Source organism: Streptopelia decaocto (genome assembly GCF_964273445.1).
Source record: "Streptopelia decaocto genome assembly, chromosome: 12".
NCBI lineage: Eukaryota > Metazoa > Chordata > Aves > Columbiformes > Columbidae > Streptopelia > Streptopelia decaocto.
Genome location: NC_138667.1, coordinates 14,744,770 through 14,763,236, shown reverse-complemented (window position 1 = coordinate 14,763,236; position 18,467 = coordinate 14,744,770). Strand labels below are relative to the sequence as shown.

The 18,467-nt window shown below is 38.7% G+C and overlaps 1 protein-coding gene across 3 annotated transcripts in view; it reads right to left on the bottom strand.

The window, feature by feature from the left end:
* TENM2 (teneurin transmembrane protein 2) overlaps window positions 1–18,467 on the bottom strand; it is a gene marked incomplete at its 5' end in the record, with an annotated part of 567,758 nt that overhangs the window by 91,791 nt on the left and 457,500 nt on the right. For all 3 annotated transcript variants that reach the window (XM_082064051.1, XM_082064052.1, XM_082064053.1), the window contains 2 exons: window positions 8,290–8,391; window positions 11,212–11,407. In XM_082064051.1, the coding sequence (XP_081920177.1) occupies window positions 8,290–8,391; window positions 11,212–11,407 (298 nt within the window). The remainder of the gene's footprint in view (window positions 1–8,289; window positions 8,392–11,211; window positions 11,408–18,467) is intronic.

The following is an 18,467-nucleotide window of genomic DNA, read 5'->3' as shown; positions in this document are numbered from 1 at the left end:
CAGTACAAGTCCATGGAGACAATACAATCTAAAAACAAAATGTAGATTGCAACACAATTAAATAAGCTAAGCAATTAAACATAAAAGCAAATTACAAAGCATACATCACTGTGAGCACAATTCAGCTCAGCAGAGCATAGTTAGAGCAGAGAGATTCTTAGCCAGCAATAAAAGTAATATAGGATTGGAAGAAAGATTTTTGGCTTGCCAGAAACTAAGCTGGACACTGGTTTGCATCCCACATGTATTTGTATGCATCTCCACCTCCTGGCTGCACTGGGAACCCTTTGAAATATTCTATTTATTGGAGTTCCATTGAAACAGAAAATATTTGTGCAAATAGGTGCGCTGCTGCTGCACATGTATAAGAAGGGAAGAAAGATAAAGTGAAGCAACTGATAACAGAGCGGGCTTTGAAAGCAGTGGTGAGAGATCAAATGAATCTAAGCAACTTTGAATAAGCATGAAGATATTACTATAATGCTGTTGAAAAAAAATCCATTCTTAGGATTTTGCTGTGTTTACATACGCTTCCCATCTTGCACATAAGCAAAGCAAACTTCGCTATCATCCTAAGCCAACAAAGGCTGGTTTCAGCTGCGGCCTCAGCTACAGCACGGCCTGTGGCTCTGTCTTTGGCCTCTCAGTTTCAACAGGTTGAGTAATGAATGATCAGATAAAGATGCACTGGTGGTCACTGAAATCAGAGACTTGGAATTACTTACATGCCTTCTTCTTTTCTCCTACCATATTTTGTCCAGCAGTGGTACTAGCAACTTCGCTCAGTTATCTCCTTCCTCCTTCATTACTGAATTCCTCAGCATTCCCCATTTTTTTCTTAATCCTTTTAGCTTTGTCTTCATCATTTTCTCCTACAGAAATTAGTCTAACTTCCTAGCTGCACTGCTATCCTGCAAGCTCTTTGGGAAAAGGAGTCATACATAATTCCAAGTTCATACGCTGCAACGTGAATTTAGAAACATATGAAAAGGCGATGCAATCCACAGCACAAATTTGTTTACTGGTGGTTTACTATAGAAAACAAATGCTAATTAAGTTGCTCTACTAGATGCAAGTATTTGGTATATTTAACAACATTAATAAATATCTTTAAAACTTATGCAGAATTTTGCTGCCCTGTAAAGACACAAGTATAACAAACAGAAGGAAGGATCTGCCCCTAAAAACCAGGAGCATACCCATTTTAAATAATTCAGGATAAGATCTTCCATAGATAAATACTTTTAAACCCTGAATTCAATGCTGGAATGAGCAGAAGCTATAAAAGCTTTAAGAATTATTAGAAGTTAAAATTTTGCTTGTTGAAATCCATACTTTTAAAGTATGTTTTCTCAAATATTCACAACGCTAAAAGTAACTCCTGGGTCCTATTTCAACTTTGCATATATTCCCTTACAAAGAACACAATTGATATGAAGCACCAATTTTTAGCCCGACTCAGGCCATGGAATAATCTGAGTACTCTTATGTCACCATCTTTTTACTACCAGCACATACTTTGCAAGCATCTGCTAATCCTCACATTTAATCTACATTGTACTATGGGGACAGGTATGTGTTTTTAACAAGTAATTAAATGTTAGGATGCTAAATGACTTGTGTTGTAACAGAAATCTTACAAAGTATTGTTACATTGTTGTAACTCTACAACAGCCTGTTGTAGAATTTGGGAGTCCAGACTCTCCAGTCCTCTATTTCTACCTCTAACCTCCACCAGAGTCTGTGCAGAGCAGTGAGGAAAGCTGCAGGCTAGAAACGATGGTTCCTGTTCTCCGTTCCTTGTCACACTGCTGACTGTGTGCCTGGAGCCCCTTTTGGAGGCACGACCACTAACAATCCAAAAGAATTCAGCCTGTGACACCTTCAGCTCTTGGCTCCCGTTTAAATTGCCAATTACAAAGAGTTAGAGCGGTGGCTTTTGTGTTGGCTCTACTTGACTACTTGACACTGGATCAAAGCTACTATCTCATTTCATGCAGACAAGCGAGCAGCTGGTAGACAGCAATGACTTCCGATCGCTGTCAAAACAGGTTACATGTCCATTTATTTATCCTGTAATCATTTTAGGCAAAGTTAATGGCATAAAACCCTTTTCAGAGTGTATTGCAGTTCCATAAAACTAAGAAAACTGAGAGCAGACGGGCAAGCCCTGCCCTGTACATTGAATTCATTGGAAGGCAAGTGAGGACATGATCAGTTTGGCAGAAATGAAAAATGCCTGCTAATAAAATCTGAGACTGGGAAAACGAGAAGAAAATTTATAGCAAAGGCATTTTAAGGTACTGAATCAGAGAGGTGGTAACTGCTGGAGAGGAACATTGCTCAAGACGGCCTTGTCTGTTCAAGTATCAAAACGATGCTTCCACCCACTGAGAGAGAAGGTTGAGTGACAAGCCAGGGCTGCGCTGCTGCTGCCGCAGCACACACAGAGGTTGGCACACAGACACACATAAACACACAAAACCCAAAACCAAACCCACCCAGAAAGAGATACTAAGAGAGAAGCTGTGCATGCTGAATTTTGTCAGCTTCAAGAAAGGATGTGAGATATTCCAGATATGTGTGGGTGACAAGTCATGAATGCAGCATTTCCAAAGAAAAGCACACTTTCTTTATTTTTTTGAGTACAGTGTAAGCGATGAGACATGGTATGATTATGAACACATAAAATGTTTGCCAATAAAGTTGTTATTTCTCTAATTTCTCTTTTCTCTCTATCCCACTGCTTCTCAGCCCTCCCCTGCCATCCCTGCTGTGTCACATTGGAGAATACCACTGTTCTACCTGTCATTCTGGATATTAGCTTTGACTCATCCGTTTCCTCACCTCACATTCAGGCTCTGACAAAGTCGTACAGATTTGTTCTGCATTGCATCTCTCTGTCAGAATTCTTGCCCTAGCTTTCAGCAAATAAAATCCACACTAAATCAACACCTTTTTCTCCAGTGTTGATAAATTCAGGCTTCCTCAGTCATGCATGTGTGCAAAGGGCTGCAAAAGATCACATTGTTAGTCTGTTAATCTAACCTTCAACTATGTGTCTCTTCTTTCCCAGCCCTGTTTCAGGTCCCTTCCCCTCTTATCACATAGAACATGGACTTCATGCTCCAACTTCATTTTCAGACCCACTTCAACCCAGACTGCTCACTGCTAGAATTCTGACTTCAACCTCTCTGTTACAATGCTTTTGAAAGTCAAATTTAAAAAGATTTTTTGAGCTCTTTCCTGTGCTCCATCTTCTTTGGAAGCCTCATTTGCCCTCCATTACCCACATGATACTATCTGCCCCATTTTTCCTCTTTCAAACTGCCTTTTACCCCAGTGTTCCCCCAAACTGACAACACTCCCACTACTAGTGTGCTTATAACACTATCACTTTTTTTTTTCCTTATATCTCCACATCTGTCAATTGGTTTCCATTCATTCCCTTTCAACTTGTATTGACACGATAAATTCCTGGAGGTGGGTGCTGTTTTCATTTATTTGTTTTGCTTGTAAAGCACTAACCACTAGATTAGCTTTAACAAGTACTGTCGCTCATGACAATCTTTTTATAATGCCATAAAAAAGGTGTGTTTTCCTATACTATTGTTCCTCTCCTGCTCTTTGCCAAACCAATCTGCTTTGAGAACCATCGTAAGTAATCCAACCCACTCCCCCTGCCTGATCTATAACCTGTTATTGCATAACGTGCACAGGACAGGTGAGGGAGAAAGGCGATTCAGCACCACCTCTCACCCTTCCCTTCAAAGCCCAGTGAGCTTCTGGTTTCCAGTTCCTAAAATTTCTAGCCAAGTTATGAAGGGAAATATTGTTTTCCTCACTCGCAAAGGGAGGAAATACTAACTCCTATATATTACCAGCATACGCCAGACATGATCCATTCATGTGGGGCATGTGCTCTACAGCAACGAACTGAGTACTGAATTATTCAGCAAGATGCACTAGAAAATTCATGTTTTCCCCACTGCAATCACTCCCAGAACCTCTTACACCACTGGGAGCATTTTTGAGATGGGACTACGAGAACAGTTTCAAGCAGAGTATTCAATGGACAAAAACCACATTACTTTATGCACTATTGCCTCTGAATAACCTCAGAGCAAGAAGAGTCCCAAACAAGTGGCATTTGAGTAACAACTGAGAAAAAGCAAGAGTTGCTACTTCTAGCAATTATACCTTAGTTAAAAATGGTCAGCTTTTTACATTTTTATACAGAGATTAACAGTACACACATAACAAAGAAAATGGCAGCAGTAGGAACTCTTATTGTGGTGTGGGCAATCATCAGAAACAGCAAATCCATTAGAATAAAAAGAGATAGACTACACTTTACAGCTTAGTAACTATTTCAAACTAAATAGATGTTGCAAAAGAAATAAAAAGAAATTTTAAAAAACCTACCCTTCTTTTTATACTTATTAAAGTGGCGCCGTCCTTTGCCAGTAAGCCAAAAACAAACAGAATGAAAATAAAATAATGAAAAACCCACACAAGGAGAACAGGAAAAGAAACTGCTAATAACATAAATCTGAATCATTAGAGTTCTTAAAATCAGATTAAAAAGTTAACTGATCAAACACGGTACAAATTTCTGGTTTTAAAAATCCAAAAGCCTTCAATGCATTTAGATTAAAATATTAAACATGTTTCTTATTACATTGCATAATCAACCAGAAAGCATCTGCTAAATGGCAACTTCATGGCAGCTGACACGAGCTTCTTGACTCAATTATTTTCCTTCTTTTACGAACTGGACACCATCTCTTAATAGACGACGCTCACCATGCCAATGTAGAAATCCCACATGATGGTACATTGTTTCACCTTTTCAAATCAGCCAAATATGTTTATGATGCACATCTTAGCATTGTAAAATTCAAAATGAAAGGAGGCTCTGATCACATTTGCAAAACAGTATATGACAGCATCTTTGGAAGTATTTTTGTTAAAGGAGTGGAAGAGTTGCATGCCCTTCAAATATATTATGAGATGAAACAAAATTACAGCCAACTCTGAGTGACTTCTAAGAACCCAACTCATTGGAACACGGAACTGTACAAACAGTGAAAGGCAGGACAGGATGAAGGATCCCTGCTTGGAGACTTACCCCAGAACTTGGCAGTTGAAACACCAAACTATTATAAGACACAGACAATGGGAACACTAAGTAAGAAGGACACCTTGATATACTGGCGTGGTTATGTCATAGAGATTAAATAGAGATGAATATAAAAAGGTGACAACATACCAAAATAACATAATCATAGCTGTGTGTCTGATTCTTTAATTGATCCTTGGCCACAACATCACTTCTTATTAATAACTCCTACAGCTAATTGTGGACAGAAGGTTACTCTCAGTGCAGTTCAATTTACAGCAAATCTTCCACTGACTTTAACTATACACATTTTCTTTAGCAGGATACATCTCCACCCACTGAATTATCTTTTGATTATCAGGCTTTCTTTTTCTTTATAAGCCATATTTTGCCCACATGAGATTAAAATGTATTGTTAGCCTTTTTGTGGTTTAGATGGAATTCTTAACTAGGTTAAACTCCAAGTGATTTCAAAGGGAATCTTGCCTGAGCAAGGATGGAGTAAATCTGTTGATAATGACTACCTGAGAATAAGTTATTTCCACAGATAAGGATGAGAAATGAAATCTCTCAGTATTTGGCAGAGTGTTTGAGAGGGTGAAATTTCCTCCACCTCCATCAGGGTATGAAAGTGTATTTCAGCCTGTGTGTTGGGCCAAAAGTTCATCTCTTTCTAATAATTTTCATGGTGTTCTGCTGGAGCTAATGGATCTGAAGTCAAATCTGTGCTGTCTCTCACAGATTTCCTTCATTTTTACCTTTTAGAACTACACGGATGGGGCAAAGTAACACAGGGAGTACCTGCACACTGTCTGCAAAGAGTTTGCGGGTGACTCCTCTCAGGATTCATTGTCTCTGATGCCCTCAAGATCAGCCCTGTAACAGGGGATTCACTGGCATAAAGGATCACGCTTTGTATCTATCAAACTTGGGATTCATCCAATGTGAAGCTCTTAGTGCTGTGTTGTTGCATGAATCAAGCTCTAAAAGCCATTTGAGGAGCTTGTTCACGTTTTCTCTACATTTCCCTATTTGAATCTTGCCTCAAACTATTTTACAGCGAGACATTGAGCCATGTGTTGCCAGGGAAATAATAATTTTTTAAAAATCAGATGGAAAGAAAATCATTATCCTTCTATACTTGTGACAGCTTAAATATAAATTTAACATTACGGTAAAGGTACATTAAACATGTCTCCATATGTATAATATGCCGGAAAATATTTAATTCTCTATCACATTTTACTGTGTTTTACTATGCATACAAACGTAATTTTGAATGCTGTCTTCTGAAACTGCTCTCACACATAATCGGCATAAAAATCTGTGGCCATAGGAGCAGGTATGGCAGTGCCTGTGCAGCAGGCGAGGACAGAGCCCTCCAGCCCTGGTCCCTGCTGGGCACGTCTCCTCCTATAAAGACGTGCAGCTCTGTGCTTCCACAGAAACACGAGAATTCTGTCAACACACCCGTTTTGTCATTTTAGGTAGTTTCTCAAGCTTCTTTGTTCTTTAGAGATACCGTGATGTCTGACAAGGAAACAGTAAAAGGGTTGAAAGGAACTTCCAAGAAACCACTTCGGCTTTTGAGGGGAAAGAGACAACACAGCAAGGACAAGCGGGAAGCAGAGGGATGTACTGAGGGAGGAAAAGCCTGACAGATACAGCTTGACAAGTACCCTACAAAAAAGCTATTTATCTGACACAGCCTGAACAAAGTCTTTTCTAGTATTAACACAGAATTCAGCGTTACACAGAGGTTCAGTACACAACGCAGGGTTGCTCCACAACTCCAAATGCAGATGAGTTGATTTAACGGCCACGTGCGTGTGAGGAGTGGCAGTGGAGCACAGTCACTGCATGCACACTTGCACAGAAATGCATACAGCTGTCAACATCTATTTAGAGCACACATTATCACACCATTTACTTTGTAATATAAGATATCACCTCTACGTATTTGCCAAGGGTCTTAATTTCTCAGGTAATCAAACAACATGCATGCTGTATTTGAAGTATTCTTTAAAATGAGTAGGGCTAGCAGTGAATTAACATTACTAGCTTTTTCCAAGGCCCTTAGGTTTGGGGTTTTCTTTTCTTATTACGGCACCTTCAAGTGCCAAATATGGAGTCACAAAATGGAAATTACTCGCTCCAGTACAACTACAACAGCTATTCATGGAATATTTCACAGACATGCATGAGTATCCTGGATGCCACCCTGCTACAGCCATGGAAGAGGAGGGACACAACAAACTGTCCTCGGGAATGGATCAGGAGTCTGGGAAGAAATGAGCACATTACTAAGGCCCTTCAAGGCATTTCAAAGCACCAGGCTTTCCCCTTTTGAACACTAACAACCTGTGGAAAACAACTGTAAGCATATGATATTGACAATGTGCCTAAATCTCGTACAAACTAAGGAGGAAGCAAACTGTAAAACGTTATGACTGCTCAGGAACAGCAGGGAACACAACCAAGTCATTGAATTTAGACAACATATGTGCTACTAGCTGTATAAACTAAACAAGTCCTCCTTTATGAATCTTTTCCCTATGACAGCTATCCCAAACTCTCAGAAAAACTTAGTAAACACATACTGCCAATCCACAAATGTCTTTTAGATTTCTGTTTAATCCTTGATAATCATGCATCTCCCATTTTATTTGTAAAAATTTACAATCAACATTTAAGAAAATGTTTCTTTTAAGTCTTTGTCAAGTCCTACTTTTTTTCCTACAAAAGGCAAACTTCCTTTGGTCAAAGAGCAATTGGATATGCAAGAAAGATGCTTTGTACTAGAAGTAAGGCTCAGCCAAGTCAGAATATTGCACACTATCAATAAAGACAGATAATCAGTCTTCTGTTGCAGACTAGTTAGTGGTTACCAGAAAACACTGATGATAATCTATCCACTTTTACAGAAAATAAATCTTTTCTGCTCTTTCCACCTACCACCTTTGACACAAAAAAAGTTGCAGTTATGCAAGCTCATCAGCAACTAAGCAATACTTCCACTTGATCACGTTTAACTAAGAGATCTAAGGAAAAAAAGGCATATTGATCTATTTGAGTCTAGCTAGGACCCATGCTAACTAGCAGGCACTATAGATCCATACATCACAAACACACACTGTGGTTATTTGTAAACATAGGAAAAATGATACCTTTAGCACAGTCTGCTCCGTGAAATCCTGGAAAACAGTGGCAGACACCTGATACACACTCGCCATTCCCATGACAGTTCCGTGGGCAGTCTTGCACCGAATCTGAAATACAAGCATCACAGGCACATTAGTTGGTTCCTATTTAGGTTACAAATTCTTTGCTTAATTTTCCTTCAGTTTATTTTGTCTTCAATACTTAGAAGAACAACCCCCGATAATATTAACACCACAAAGTTCAGGTGAAGCAAAAAGGTACCAAGTTTTACGGCAGCATGAGTAAGCGTAGAGATCTAGTGATATACTGGAGTCCCTTATTAAGTCTCTGAGCACCATCAGAACTCAAAGTCTGCTGATAGCGCTCAAGTCTGCTGGTCCACCAGGCAGACAGGGCTGCCTCTTCAGACCTTGACAGCTCTGTTTGAACTCAAACTACGCAGCAAACATAATGCTTCATCAGGAAAATCGTCAATCTCCCTTGTGCAATGTGACTTTGGCCTGGCACAACCACCCTTCCACGTAAGGCTGATTATCCCAAGAAGTATCTCTTCTTTTCCTTTTACAGACATTTAAAGCCTCCTTAATTAAGCTGACAGAAATGTCTGCTGAACATGACAAAGAGGAGCTCTTCCACTCCAGCAAATATTATTTATACTGAAAAAAATTAATAACAAAGGTGCGAGCAGCTACACAAGGGGATGAAATAGAGGTCTGTAAAAACAGAGGACAAGGTTTAACACTAGAGTTTGACTCACTGAAGTGTTATGACTTCAATAAGCACACCTGCCTGATGATAACGTTTCACCTGTACCAAAATACTGATTTTCCACAAATTCTGTTATTATTTGGATAATATATACACCACTTGACATAGTAACAACCTAGAAATCAAATACCAATTTTGCAATTAATTCTTAAAAGCACCTTCATTTGTAAGCTGTCAGATTTCAGTGGAACATGTTTGCAACACTGAATTATTGGGACAAAAAAAATCTAACTGGAAGGTTGTTACCCTTCACTATTACTCCCTGTTGTTGTGGAACCTGTGGCCCGAAACTAAATGGCTCTGTCAGTCTCAGACAACAAAGAAACAGTAGCTGTAGAACACAGAAAATGAATTTTGGATTTGGAACCACCAGAACCATACCATGTATTGTTCTGTCAAATTAAACTGAAAAGAGGAAAAAGATTCAAGCACAACTTTAAATCTAATTTCACAGTTGCAGGACACTAAATAAAAAAAACCCTCTAAAGCAAATTTTCAAAGAGATGTCATTAGCTTGGCCTCTTGAAATGATTCATGTAAACAATGAAAAGAAAAATTGAAACATAATGCTCAAAGATATCAATTTGCCTCACGAAGAAGCTTGTCTATAGATTTATTCATTATCTTGCTTCATGGCACACAAAAGCATCATCTATGTATTCAAAATCGTGGTAAATTTAGTATTGTCTGGGAGTTAAAATAATTTATGTTATTCTTTCTCCTCTTTCACATCAGAGAAAGTATGAGCTGTCTCAGATCCTTTGATTATGAAATGTCTGATATTAGTTGTGTGTAGAAGAACCTCTGAACTGGATAAAACACTGTATTTTTCTCTACATTTCAGTCCAATTACTGTTATTGCACTATCAAGTAGTCTACCTGACTATTAGACCTTTGATGCTCTTGAAAGCTGTAGCCTAGACCAGGCAGCTCTTTTAAGGACAACTTATCACAGCTGAAAGTTTAAGGACAAGAGGGGCATAACACGATATAAGCACAAATGTTCTTGTTTTTGGAGAAGCAGAAAAAGCCTTCTATGAGCAAATATGCAAATATACGTATATATGTATCAAAATGCACAGCACCTAGTAGCTCTTATAAAATCACATATAAGCTATGAAAGAAAAATCATTTTTTCATCTTAATTGTGGTTAACAGAAACAATTATATTCACACTTAATGACACAGTATTGGCTATCCTCCTACACCCTTTGGGACTTAAGCCAACAAACTGAATTTTATACTAATGCGAAAGGAAAAAAACATAAGCTTCGTAGCATCAATCAGGCAAGGCTGGAAAAGATCTACAACTATTTTTCACCAAGCCTAAAAACTCACTTGGACTTTTAGCAGTTTCGCATTCCCTGAACTAACAGGAATTGCAGATTTTTACAATATAGTGCCGTGTAATACTTCACCGGCCAGGACAGAAGACCACACAGACTATCTCAGAGTTTTTTGTGTGACTGTGACAAGATATTCAGCAAAGTTCATTAAATCCTTCAAAGTTCAAAAGATCTTCTAATAAAATTGGGGAACTTAAGACTCAGTTTGATTTTCAACTAAATGTAACCCTGCTCTTCTAAAAAAGCCAGCAGGCTTCTCAGATCATAGGCTAGACGTTTGTCTGCTCTTCATTCCACCATGTGGAGGAGATGACCCACTATTAGGTGAGCAGCAAGCTTCAAGGTAGCAAATGGCTAATTAACTGACTCAGTCCCTCGGGTAACTGCAAACAACAATCTCATTCACAGGTGTCAGCTTCTTGTGCTTTCTGCTAAGATGAAACCTCTCTCCTATTGGACACTATTCCACCTGGGTGTGAAGAAGCTCCTCCAGAGGAGCAAATAAGAAGTATAAGAATGACAGAGATAAGGGAGTGGAATATTAACTAGGGAATGCTTCAACCCAGACTGAACTTATCTGAGTTCTGCTTTCCAGAACTACACTCAAGATCTATGTGAATGCTAAAATCCTTAAATCAGCAAATTAAAATCAGCACCCCATTACAGACTTTGTGACACAGTAGCACTGAGAAATAAAAAAGCACAGCATAAGGATAAACAGGCTGAATACTGAAGACCGCAATAACATCTTACAACTTTCAGTAAGGGAAGGTACAAACAGAGAGGAAAAATGCTCAACTTGGAGATACCTACCCAAAATAACTGTGCTGAAAGAGATCACTTCTTTGTCCTTGCCATCGTTGTAAAATGCCAAGTGCCACAAACCCACATCCAAGTACTGAACAAACACAGCCTCATTCTGAACAAGGGTCTGAATGCTCCGACGTTCCCGTGGGGACTCCACCACACTCCATTTCTCTTTCCCATCCAAGCGTTCCATGAAATCGTACTGCAGGGGAAAAAACAGGGGAAAAAAAGGAGGAAAAACAAACAAACACACACACAAACAACTCCCTGAACAAACAGACCTGAATACAGAATCAAATTTCAGCTCAAAATCTGACACTATATTTTCTCTTCTACCTTGTCATAAAATGGTATTTCTGGAAAATATCCCAATGTCAAACTAATATTTACCAGTCAATGATGGAACACACAGAGATTCTGTGACTCTTATGCTTTCTTAAACAGTAACATGGAATTATTCATCTTTCTTCTGCATAGGTGATCAAAAAATACACAAATAGTATTTCTTGACAGGATGGGTTTTGAGAAAGAAATTGAAACCAATTATTTGACCCATCAAATTTTAGGTTCCTACCCAGCTTTCAAATCTGGAAACCTTCAAGCCACGAGAGACACAGCCTTTTCTAAGCAATTGCCTACAACAGATTCTTGCTGCAAGAGGAACAGAAGTCTCACATCTAGCTCCAGACATATAACTGAATGGAAGCCCCCAGAATGTGAAAACAAACAGGCAACGTGTCTGTCTAATATTACATAATTCAGTACCCAACAAAAATGCACTTCACAAGTTCTATATCATGGAGTAAGAGTTGCTTACCTGGAGTTTGTATGTGGAACAATCAGGGGCAAGTAGATTACAAAAACCAGAGGGAGCATGGAAAGGAATAACACAAATCAAGTGGCTGAAGGAATTGAACTTATATTAAGGAAAACTGAGAATTTCTGTTTGGATGGTTTCCAAGTAAGGTAGAACATTACATTAACCTTTGGAAAGGGATCAAACAGAGCAAGCGATTATTTGGAGTACAAGAGGGATGGCACCATTAATGGCACGAAACTAAAAAAAGAAAGAAATTGAAGATGAATGTCAGATAAGCTTCCCATCTATTAAGCTCAGTAATAGCCTCCCAATGGAGATGCCATGGCATCAGACAATTAAACAGGACTGGAAGAAATATTGTTTAATCTACAGCAGGGAATAACTCTGCATAACAAAGCAGCTGGACTAGCTGTCCTAATAGTTTTTTTTTCTGTCTTTAATGTCTGTTATTCTGGAGCTCTCAAGCTGATGTTTTGCTCAACTTCCAGCTCTCATAGTTCCTATCTAAGGGAAGCCCTTAAGAAACAACAAAAACAATATATCTAATCTTTTGATAGTTGTATAACAAGTCCCCTATGAAAACACATCTTGTTTTAGACACATTTATCTATGTAGGAGTAGATAGATATAGATAGACATGTCTAAAGAAAGATGTATGTGTTCAATAAAATACAGTAATAGTATGTGCTTGCTTGCCAGTAGTTTCATTGCATTTACCTCTGTTATCTGTAGCACACATAGTCTGTGCTTGCGACAGCTCTAAGAAAATGTACACCTTCCCTTGCTTTCAGTTTAAACAGAAAACCGAAATCTTGCATCCTAAACAGACCAAACGTCCTGAGAGGGTTGTCTTGTACAGCAAATTTTACTCATTAGCAGTGAGTTCTAGCAAATAATACACAATATGCAATAAAATAATGAATATTCTCCCTTTCAGTAGAAGAGACAGACAGATGGATTGATTTAACACTTTAGCACCATGTTACACATCTATCTAAAACTGAGGTATAAAAGCTGACATTTCTACTGGAAATTTTCTAACCGTTATATATGAGCAATATAGAGTCCTTGATACACTCGGCCTTACAACAAAGGGAAAAATACAGAGGTACTATTACTTTCCTGGAAACGTGGAACTATGACACCAATATGCAGCCACAAAGGAAATTTGTCACAGTGTTGTCACAGCAAGTGCATTATCCACTCTCTCCTGTGCCTTTAATCATGGAAAAGAGCAGAAGTGGAATTAGAAGTTTCAGCAGACGGTGAAGATCAACTTGCCATCCACTTGAGCCTTTTTTTCACACAGGATTTTTGCAGAAAGTAAATCAGGTAAATCAGTGCATTTTAGCCAACACACACCAGAGATTTAAAGATTTCTGGCACGTCGGTAACTTTCACAGTATCAGAGGTGCCAAACACACGTATATCTTTCTCTTAAATCAATGACATTTGGAAATATTGCTAAAACCTATCGTCCAACAGTCAGAGGTTAAGGACAGACTCATCACCTCCTTGGGAAATGTTATTAGTCTGGCAACATCTTGGGAAAAAGAAATCTTGCTCTTCAGAACAATCGTTCACAAAGGGTCAGCTAAGGAAGCAGCAATAAAAGCTGACATTTCTCACTGGCAACACGCTGTTCGTCTCTGCTTGTGCTGGCAGGCGCCTCTGCCTCCCCTCTGTGTGATGCTGATTCTACCTCATATCGCAGAGAAGGCTCAGCAGTTGGCGAGATCGAAGGGGAAGAGTGTTCAGGCTGAAACTGCTTGAAGTAGTTTTAGCTGCAGAATCTCTTTTCAGGATGATGGGGTGTGACCTAGTGAGAGCAGGTCCCTTGGCATGACTCCCCATAAGGCTACAGCTTTAACTTTGGGAAAACTAAGATTGTTATATCTCCCCTCTCTAATCAGTCTAGGAGGAACTATTTCATGCTCAGCCAAAAGCAAAATGCTTAAACCTGAATAACTTTATGAATGGTGAAATACCAGTGCAAACTGATACAGAGTCTAACAATAGATTTTTATTCCACTTTAGATTCCTCAGGACTGAGAAAAAGAGAAGGAAGATAATGGAGGTGCTGGTGGCTCCCTGGGTGTACAAATCTTAATGTGTCAGCACGTACCAGGTATATGTGCCCCAAAATCTAAAATCCCTGAGTAAAGGGTCACCGAGATGGCACCATCAGTTCATAACCAGACAAGATTTCTTCACATTGTTAACCTGAATCATCATTTTGCTTCTTGTGGCCCTGTTGATTTTCAGATTTACCAAATTTGAGTGATTAATTCTATGTAATGTTGTGTTGAAGCTCTTGCTTTAAAGCTCCTCATTGACAAACATGCATAATTAGAAGACGAATGAAGGTACTTTCATGATCATGAAAGTAGCAACTGTGGAATTTTTAATGTAACACACACAACTGCTAAGGAAGAGACAGCTACATCACAAGAATTAGGGGATGGATCTGTCAAACCAAACTGAATCTCTGAAGTAATTTGGAAGTTACATTGAATTTTTTTCTTTCTATGACCCTTTATATTTCATAGCTTCAAAAAAGCAGAAGTCACAGAAAAAGGGCCAAAACTGCTCAGAAACAAAATGCATCAAAAATCCCATGACTACATTTTCAGAGTTCAGTTTTGCAGTGGGGAGTACTTACTGTGATTAAAGCTGCATATAAGCAAGTGACTTGCCAACACACCTCTCTAAAATTCCAAATTCACATTCTCAGTGAGTTTATTTTTACTACACAGCATGCCAAAACCCTACTGCATATGTTTATTTACAAACCTAAATCTCATACCAAGTTATTTCTGGGCAATTTGTTTTTATAATTTCTCCAATGCAGTGATTTCTCTCCTCCTCTGATGCACTTTCTTCATAGGCTAATGAGGGTTTTCTTTTTCCAGTAACCAAGGGGAGTCAGCAAAACAGTTTTGGAACTTTACATATATGGTAGAGACTATACTGCACAACACCATCCATATAGCACAGATCCCCTGAGCCCAGGTGCATCCAGGTGTGAGAGCAGAGCAAAGCAGAGAGTTTGCAGGGGTCAACGCTGAAGATGCAGAGAGCCTGCATCACCTTTGGGTTTTTCTTAGATTTCAAACCATTTGCGTGCCTCTGCAAAACCCCCAACTGTGTTTGAAATTCAAAATCGAAAAGAAAGATTTCTTAGAGCTCTTGTCTTAATAACAGACATGCATATTCAAATTGAGAGGGAAGGAAAAAAACAGTCTTGGCTTTGTGGCTAGTATTCCTCTTTATGCCAAAGCCCCGCAAGACCTAAGCAGCCAAGAAAACATATGTCAGAGCAACTTGTTTGCAAAGTGCTTTAAAATTAGTTCTTCATAAAATCCAGCTGGTAATTATTCATTAAAACACACCCTTGAAACATCTGATACCCACAGTGACAGCCAAGTGATTTGTTTCAACATCTGAACGTGACCCAACACAAGCCGCACAACGCAGCCATCAGCAATGACAGCACCGGAGCACTTGGAGGTGGTCAGAGCACCTCAATGTGTTTGGGCACTGGCTAAAAACCAAGGTAACGCTGAAGCCCCTCAGCTATTCAAGTTGTTTCAAATAAAGCCATTTCCTGTTCTAAATGAAAACGGTTTTCATTTTGACATGAAAAATTTATACGTATAAAACACTCTGATGGAAATGAAAACAATACAACTCCATGAACTGTCTTCTTCACATGTTACAGTGATGTTTCCATAAGGTTACCTTATTTCACACGCCATTTTGAATGTTCTACCAATATGTAGTAACATAATAATTTCTGTAATCTCTGAAGAGTCACTTCCTGCATTATCTTACATTTACAGTTCATTTTCTATACATTATTAATTTAATTAGTATGACTACCTTCTACTAATTTCCTATTGATCATCCACGACCGCAACAAGTATTTTGTTATTTCTATGTAACACTACGCAGGCCAGAAGAATTTTGTTTGAAAGCAAAATTCCTGTTTGTAGCCTGCTTGCCACTCCAGACTGCATTTTTAGCTCTCCTCTAGAGCTGCATTCCCCATGCACATGGCACACAGGCTGCTGCTGGGCAAGTTTACAGCTACATCAGTTTGACTGACTAAACCAGGCATTTGGAATATTTGCTAAACAGTAATACTGAGAAGGTTAAATCTCAGCAGGGCTCTCAGACAGGAACTGCATCTTGTTGTCTCAGGTTAATCATGTACCTAATTTGCTGATTATTGACTTGTTCCCACAAAGGATTTTACTTGGCTTGACATATCAGCACTGATCAGTGATGAACTGTCAAGTGTAGTTGTTCGCTGCTTTACAGCTCATGTCCCTAACCTGCAAAAACAAGGATTTTAAATTTCAATTTTAAAATATCTCCTGGTGTCAACTTCAGACTATTCTCATTAATACAAACCCTTTTGCTTCTTTCTGTCAGAACAAGGCTTCTTTTCGCTAACTCTGGTCTGTAACAGCTTCCCTTTTCTTTCTTTGTCTCTTGGTAGCAGCTTGGCTGAATTTTGATTGCTGGGCAAAAATGCCAAGCCATCCTCTGCTGTACCACCCTGTTGACAAGCATCAGGACCCGGCACGAATACGGGAAAGTAATTCTGCAGATTGTATTGGTGGATTTCATTAACTCCAGTTATAGAAAGGGTTGGAATTGCTTCCTCCAAAGACTGGGAAACAGGTTCTCCGAGGAGAAATCCAGCTCAGTAGGAAACACCAATGATATTTTTCATTATTTAATTCAACAGAAACATCAAGAAATTTATATTCTATCCATGTAATTTGGAGTGAAAGAAAGAGAAACTTTGCCTGATTATAGCCTTCTCAGATGAGGACATCATAATGAAACCTAGAACAAATATATTTTATCACAGCGGAATAGAAATTAAAGTTCAGCTAGAATTAAAACAATATTTTGTACTAGCAGTTACATCCAACCGGATTTCTTGTAAAAGATACAGGCATACCTCCACCATGCCTTAGTCAATTATAATTAACTTGCATTTATAGCAAACCTTGATGATTGCTAAGGAGCTTTGGTTGCCCTAAGCCATTTTCACTTTATGATTTATACTTTTGTCTGTTTTCGTCAACTAAATTGCTGGGGTTTTTTTCATGGTGCAATGACAGGGGAAGCGAAAGCCAAAATTCTGATTTAAATGAGACACGCTCAATGAATTATGTCATTAAGTCATTGCAACAGCTAAAGATCCACAGATATAATTTTGCCCTCAAGACAACATGTTGAAGCATTATAGCCAAAATCAAAACATTCTTAAGAAAGGCTTTCACCCTGGAACATATTCTCTGTGGATATCTTTTGTGTTCCACCCATGTCTGGCAACAGCTGAAAATGAATCAACAGCCCTCTACAATTTCCCCAATTTTCTAGCCTTTGTACGGAGCTTCAGGATGCTGTACGCTAATCTCTGGCTACAGGAAAAGCCAACCACTTGCCCTCCCCTCCTTGGGTTGTGGCCTGCTGATCTTTATTTCTTACCAGTTGGATATATCCATTCAATAACTCACAGAACATTTTAAACCAGCATACTACAGAAAGCTGATGGAGTTTGGATAGTCAAAGCTGCTTGTTCACAAATTCACAGTAGTAGAGGTCATAAACTCATGTAAACCTCTTTCCTCCTTTCATCCCAACTCTGCTTGAAGATATTTGTTCTCAATTCAGACTACAGGCAATAATAAACACCAAGGAAAAAGAGGCAATGCAGAACAGTTCTATAAATTTGCCTCTCACATTGGGAAGCAGATCCAAAATTCATTTAATGTAAGTGTAGTTTTCTCCACAAAATTAATTGGTCCACTGTTTGTACCATGAGTTTGTGCATGCACATGGACACAGTTCACTCAGGGTTGATACCTCCTCCTTGCAGGCAATATGTAGCAATGCAATTATGTTAAAGCCTCTGGGCTTTTAGCTTAGATCATGCATTTTAACCATTTATGTAATTGCAGTCAGCTTTGCCAAAGGAAAAAGTAGCAGCAGTTATTTGCAAATCAGGACAAGGCATCTAAAAATGTTAAATGGGGCTTTCCCAAAAGGGATGATGGAGTTCTACATCTTATACTAAATAAAGCATTTTAAGTTTAGGTGATAATTTCTGAATAAAGAACCGATTTTTAGCAGCAAGGATATGCATGAAGGAAGGGGTCTTTTCCAAAAGCTGGTTGCTGTTGCTGCTTCCCTTGCTCTCTAAAGAAGCAAGTTTCTTTCCCTTTAGTATGTGTAACTGCAAATATATTATTTCTCATTAAAGTTCTAATCTAAGTAAATTGGAATAATTTGATTCACATTAATGAGTTTTCAATCTAATAATAATTTTAAAAAATCTCTCTTTAACAGAAATATGGTTATATCTTCTCACAGCAAAGAAAGTAAAAAACACACTGGACAACCCAGAAGGAAAAGATACTTA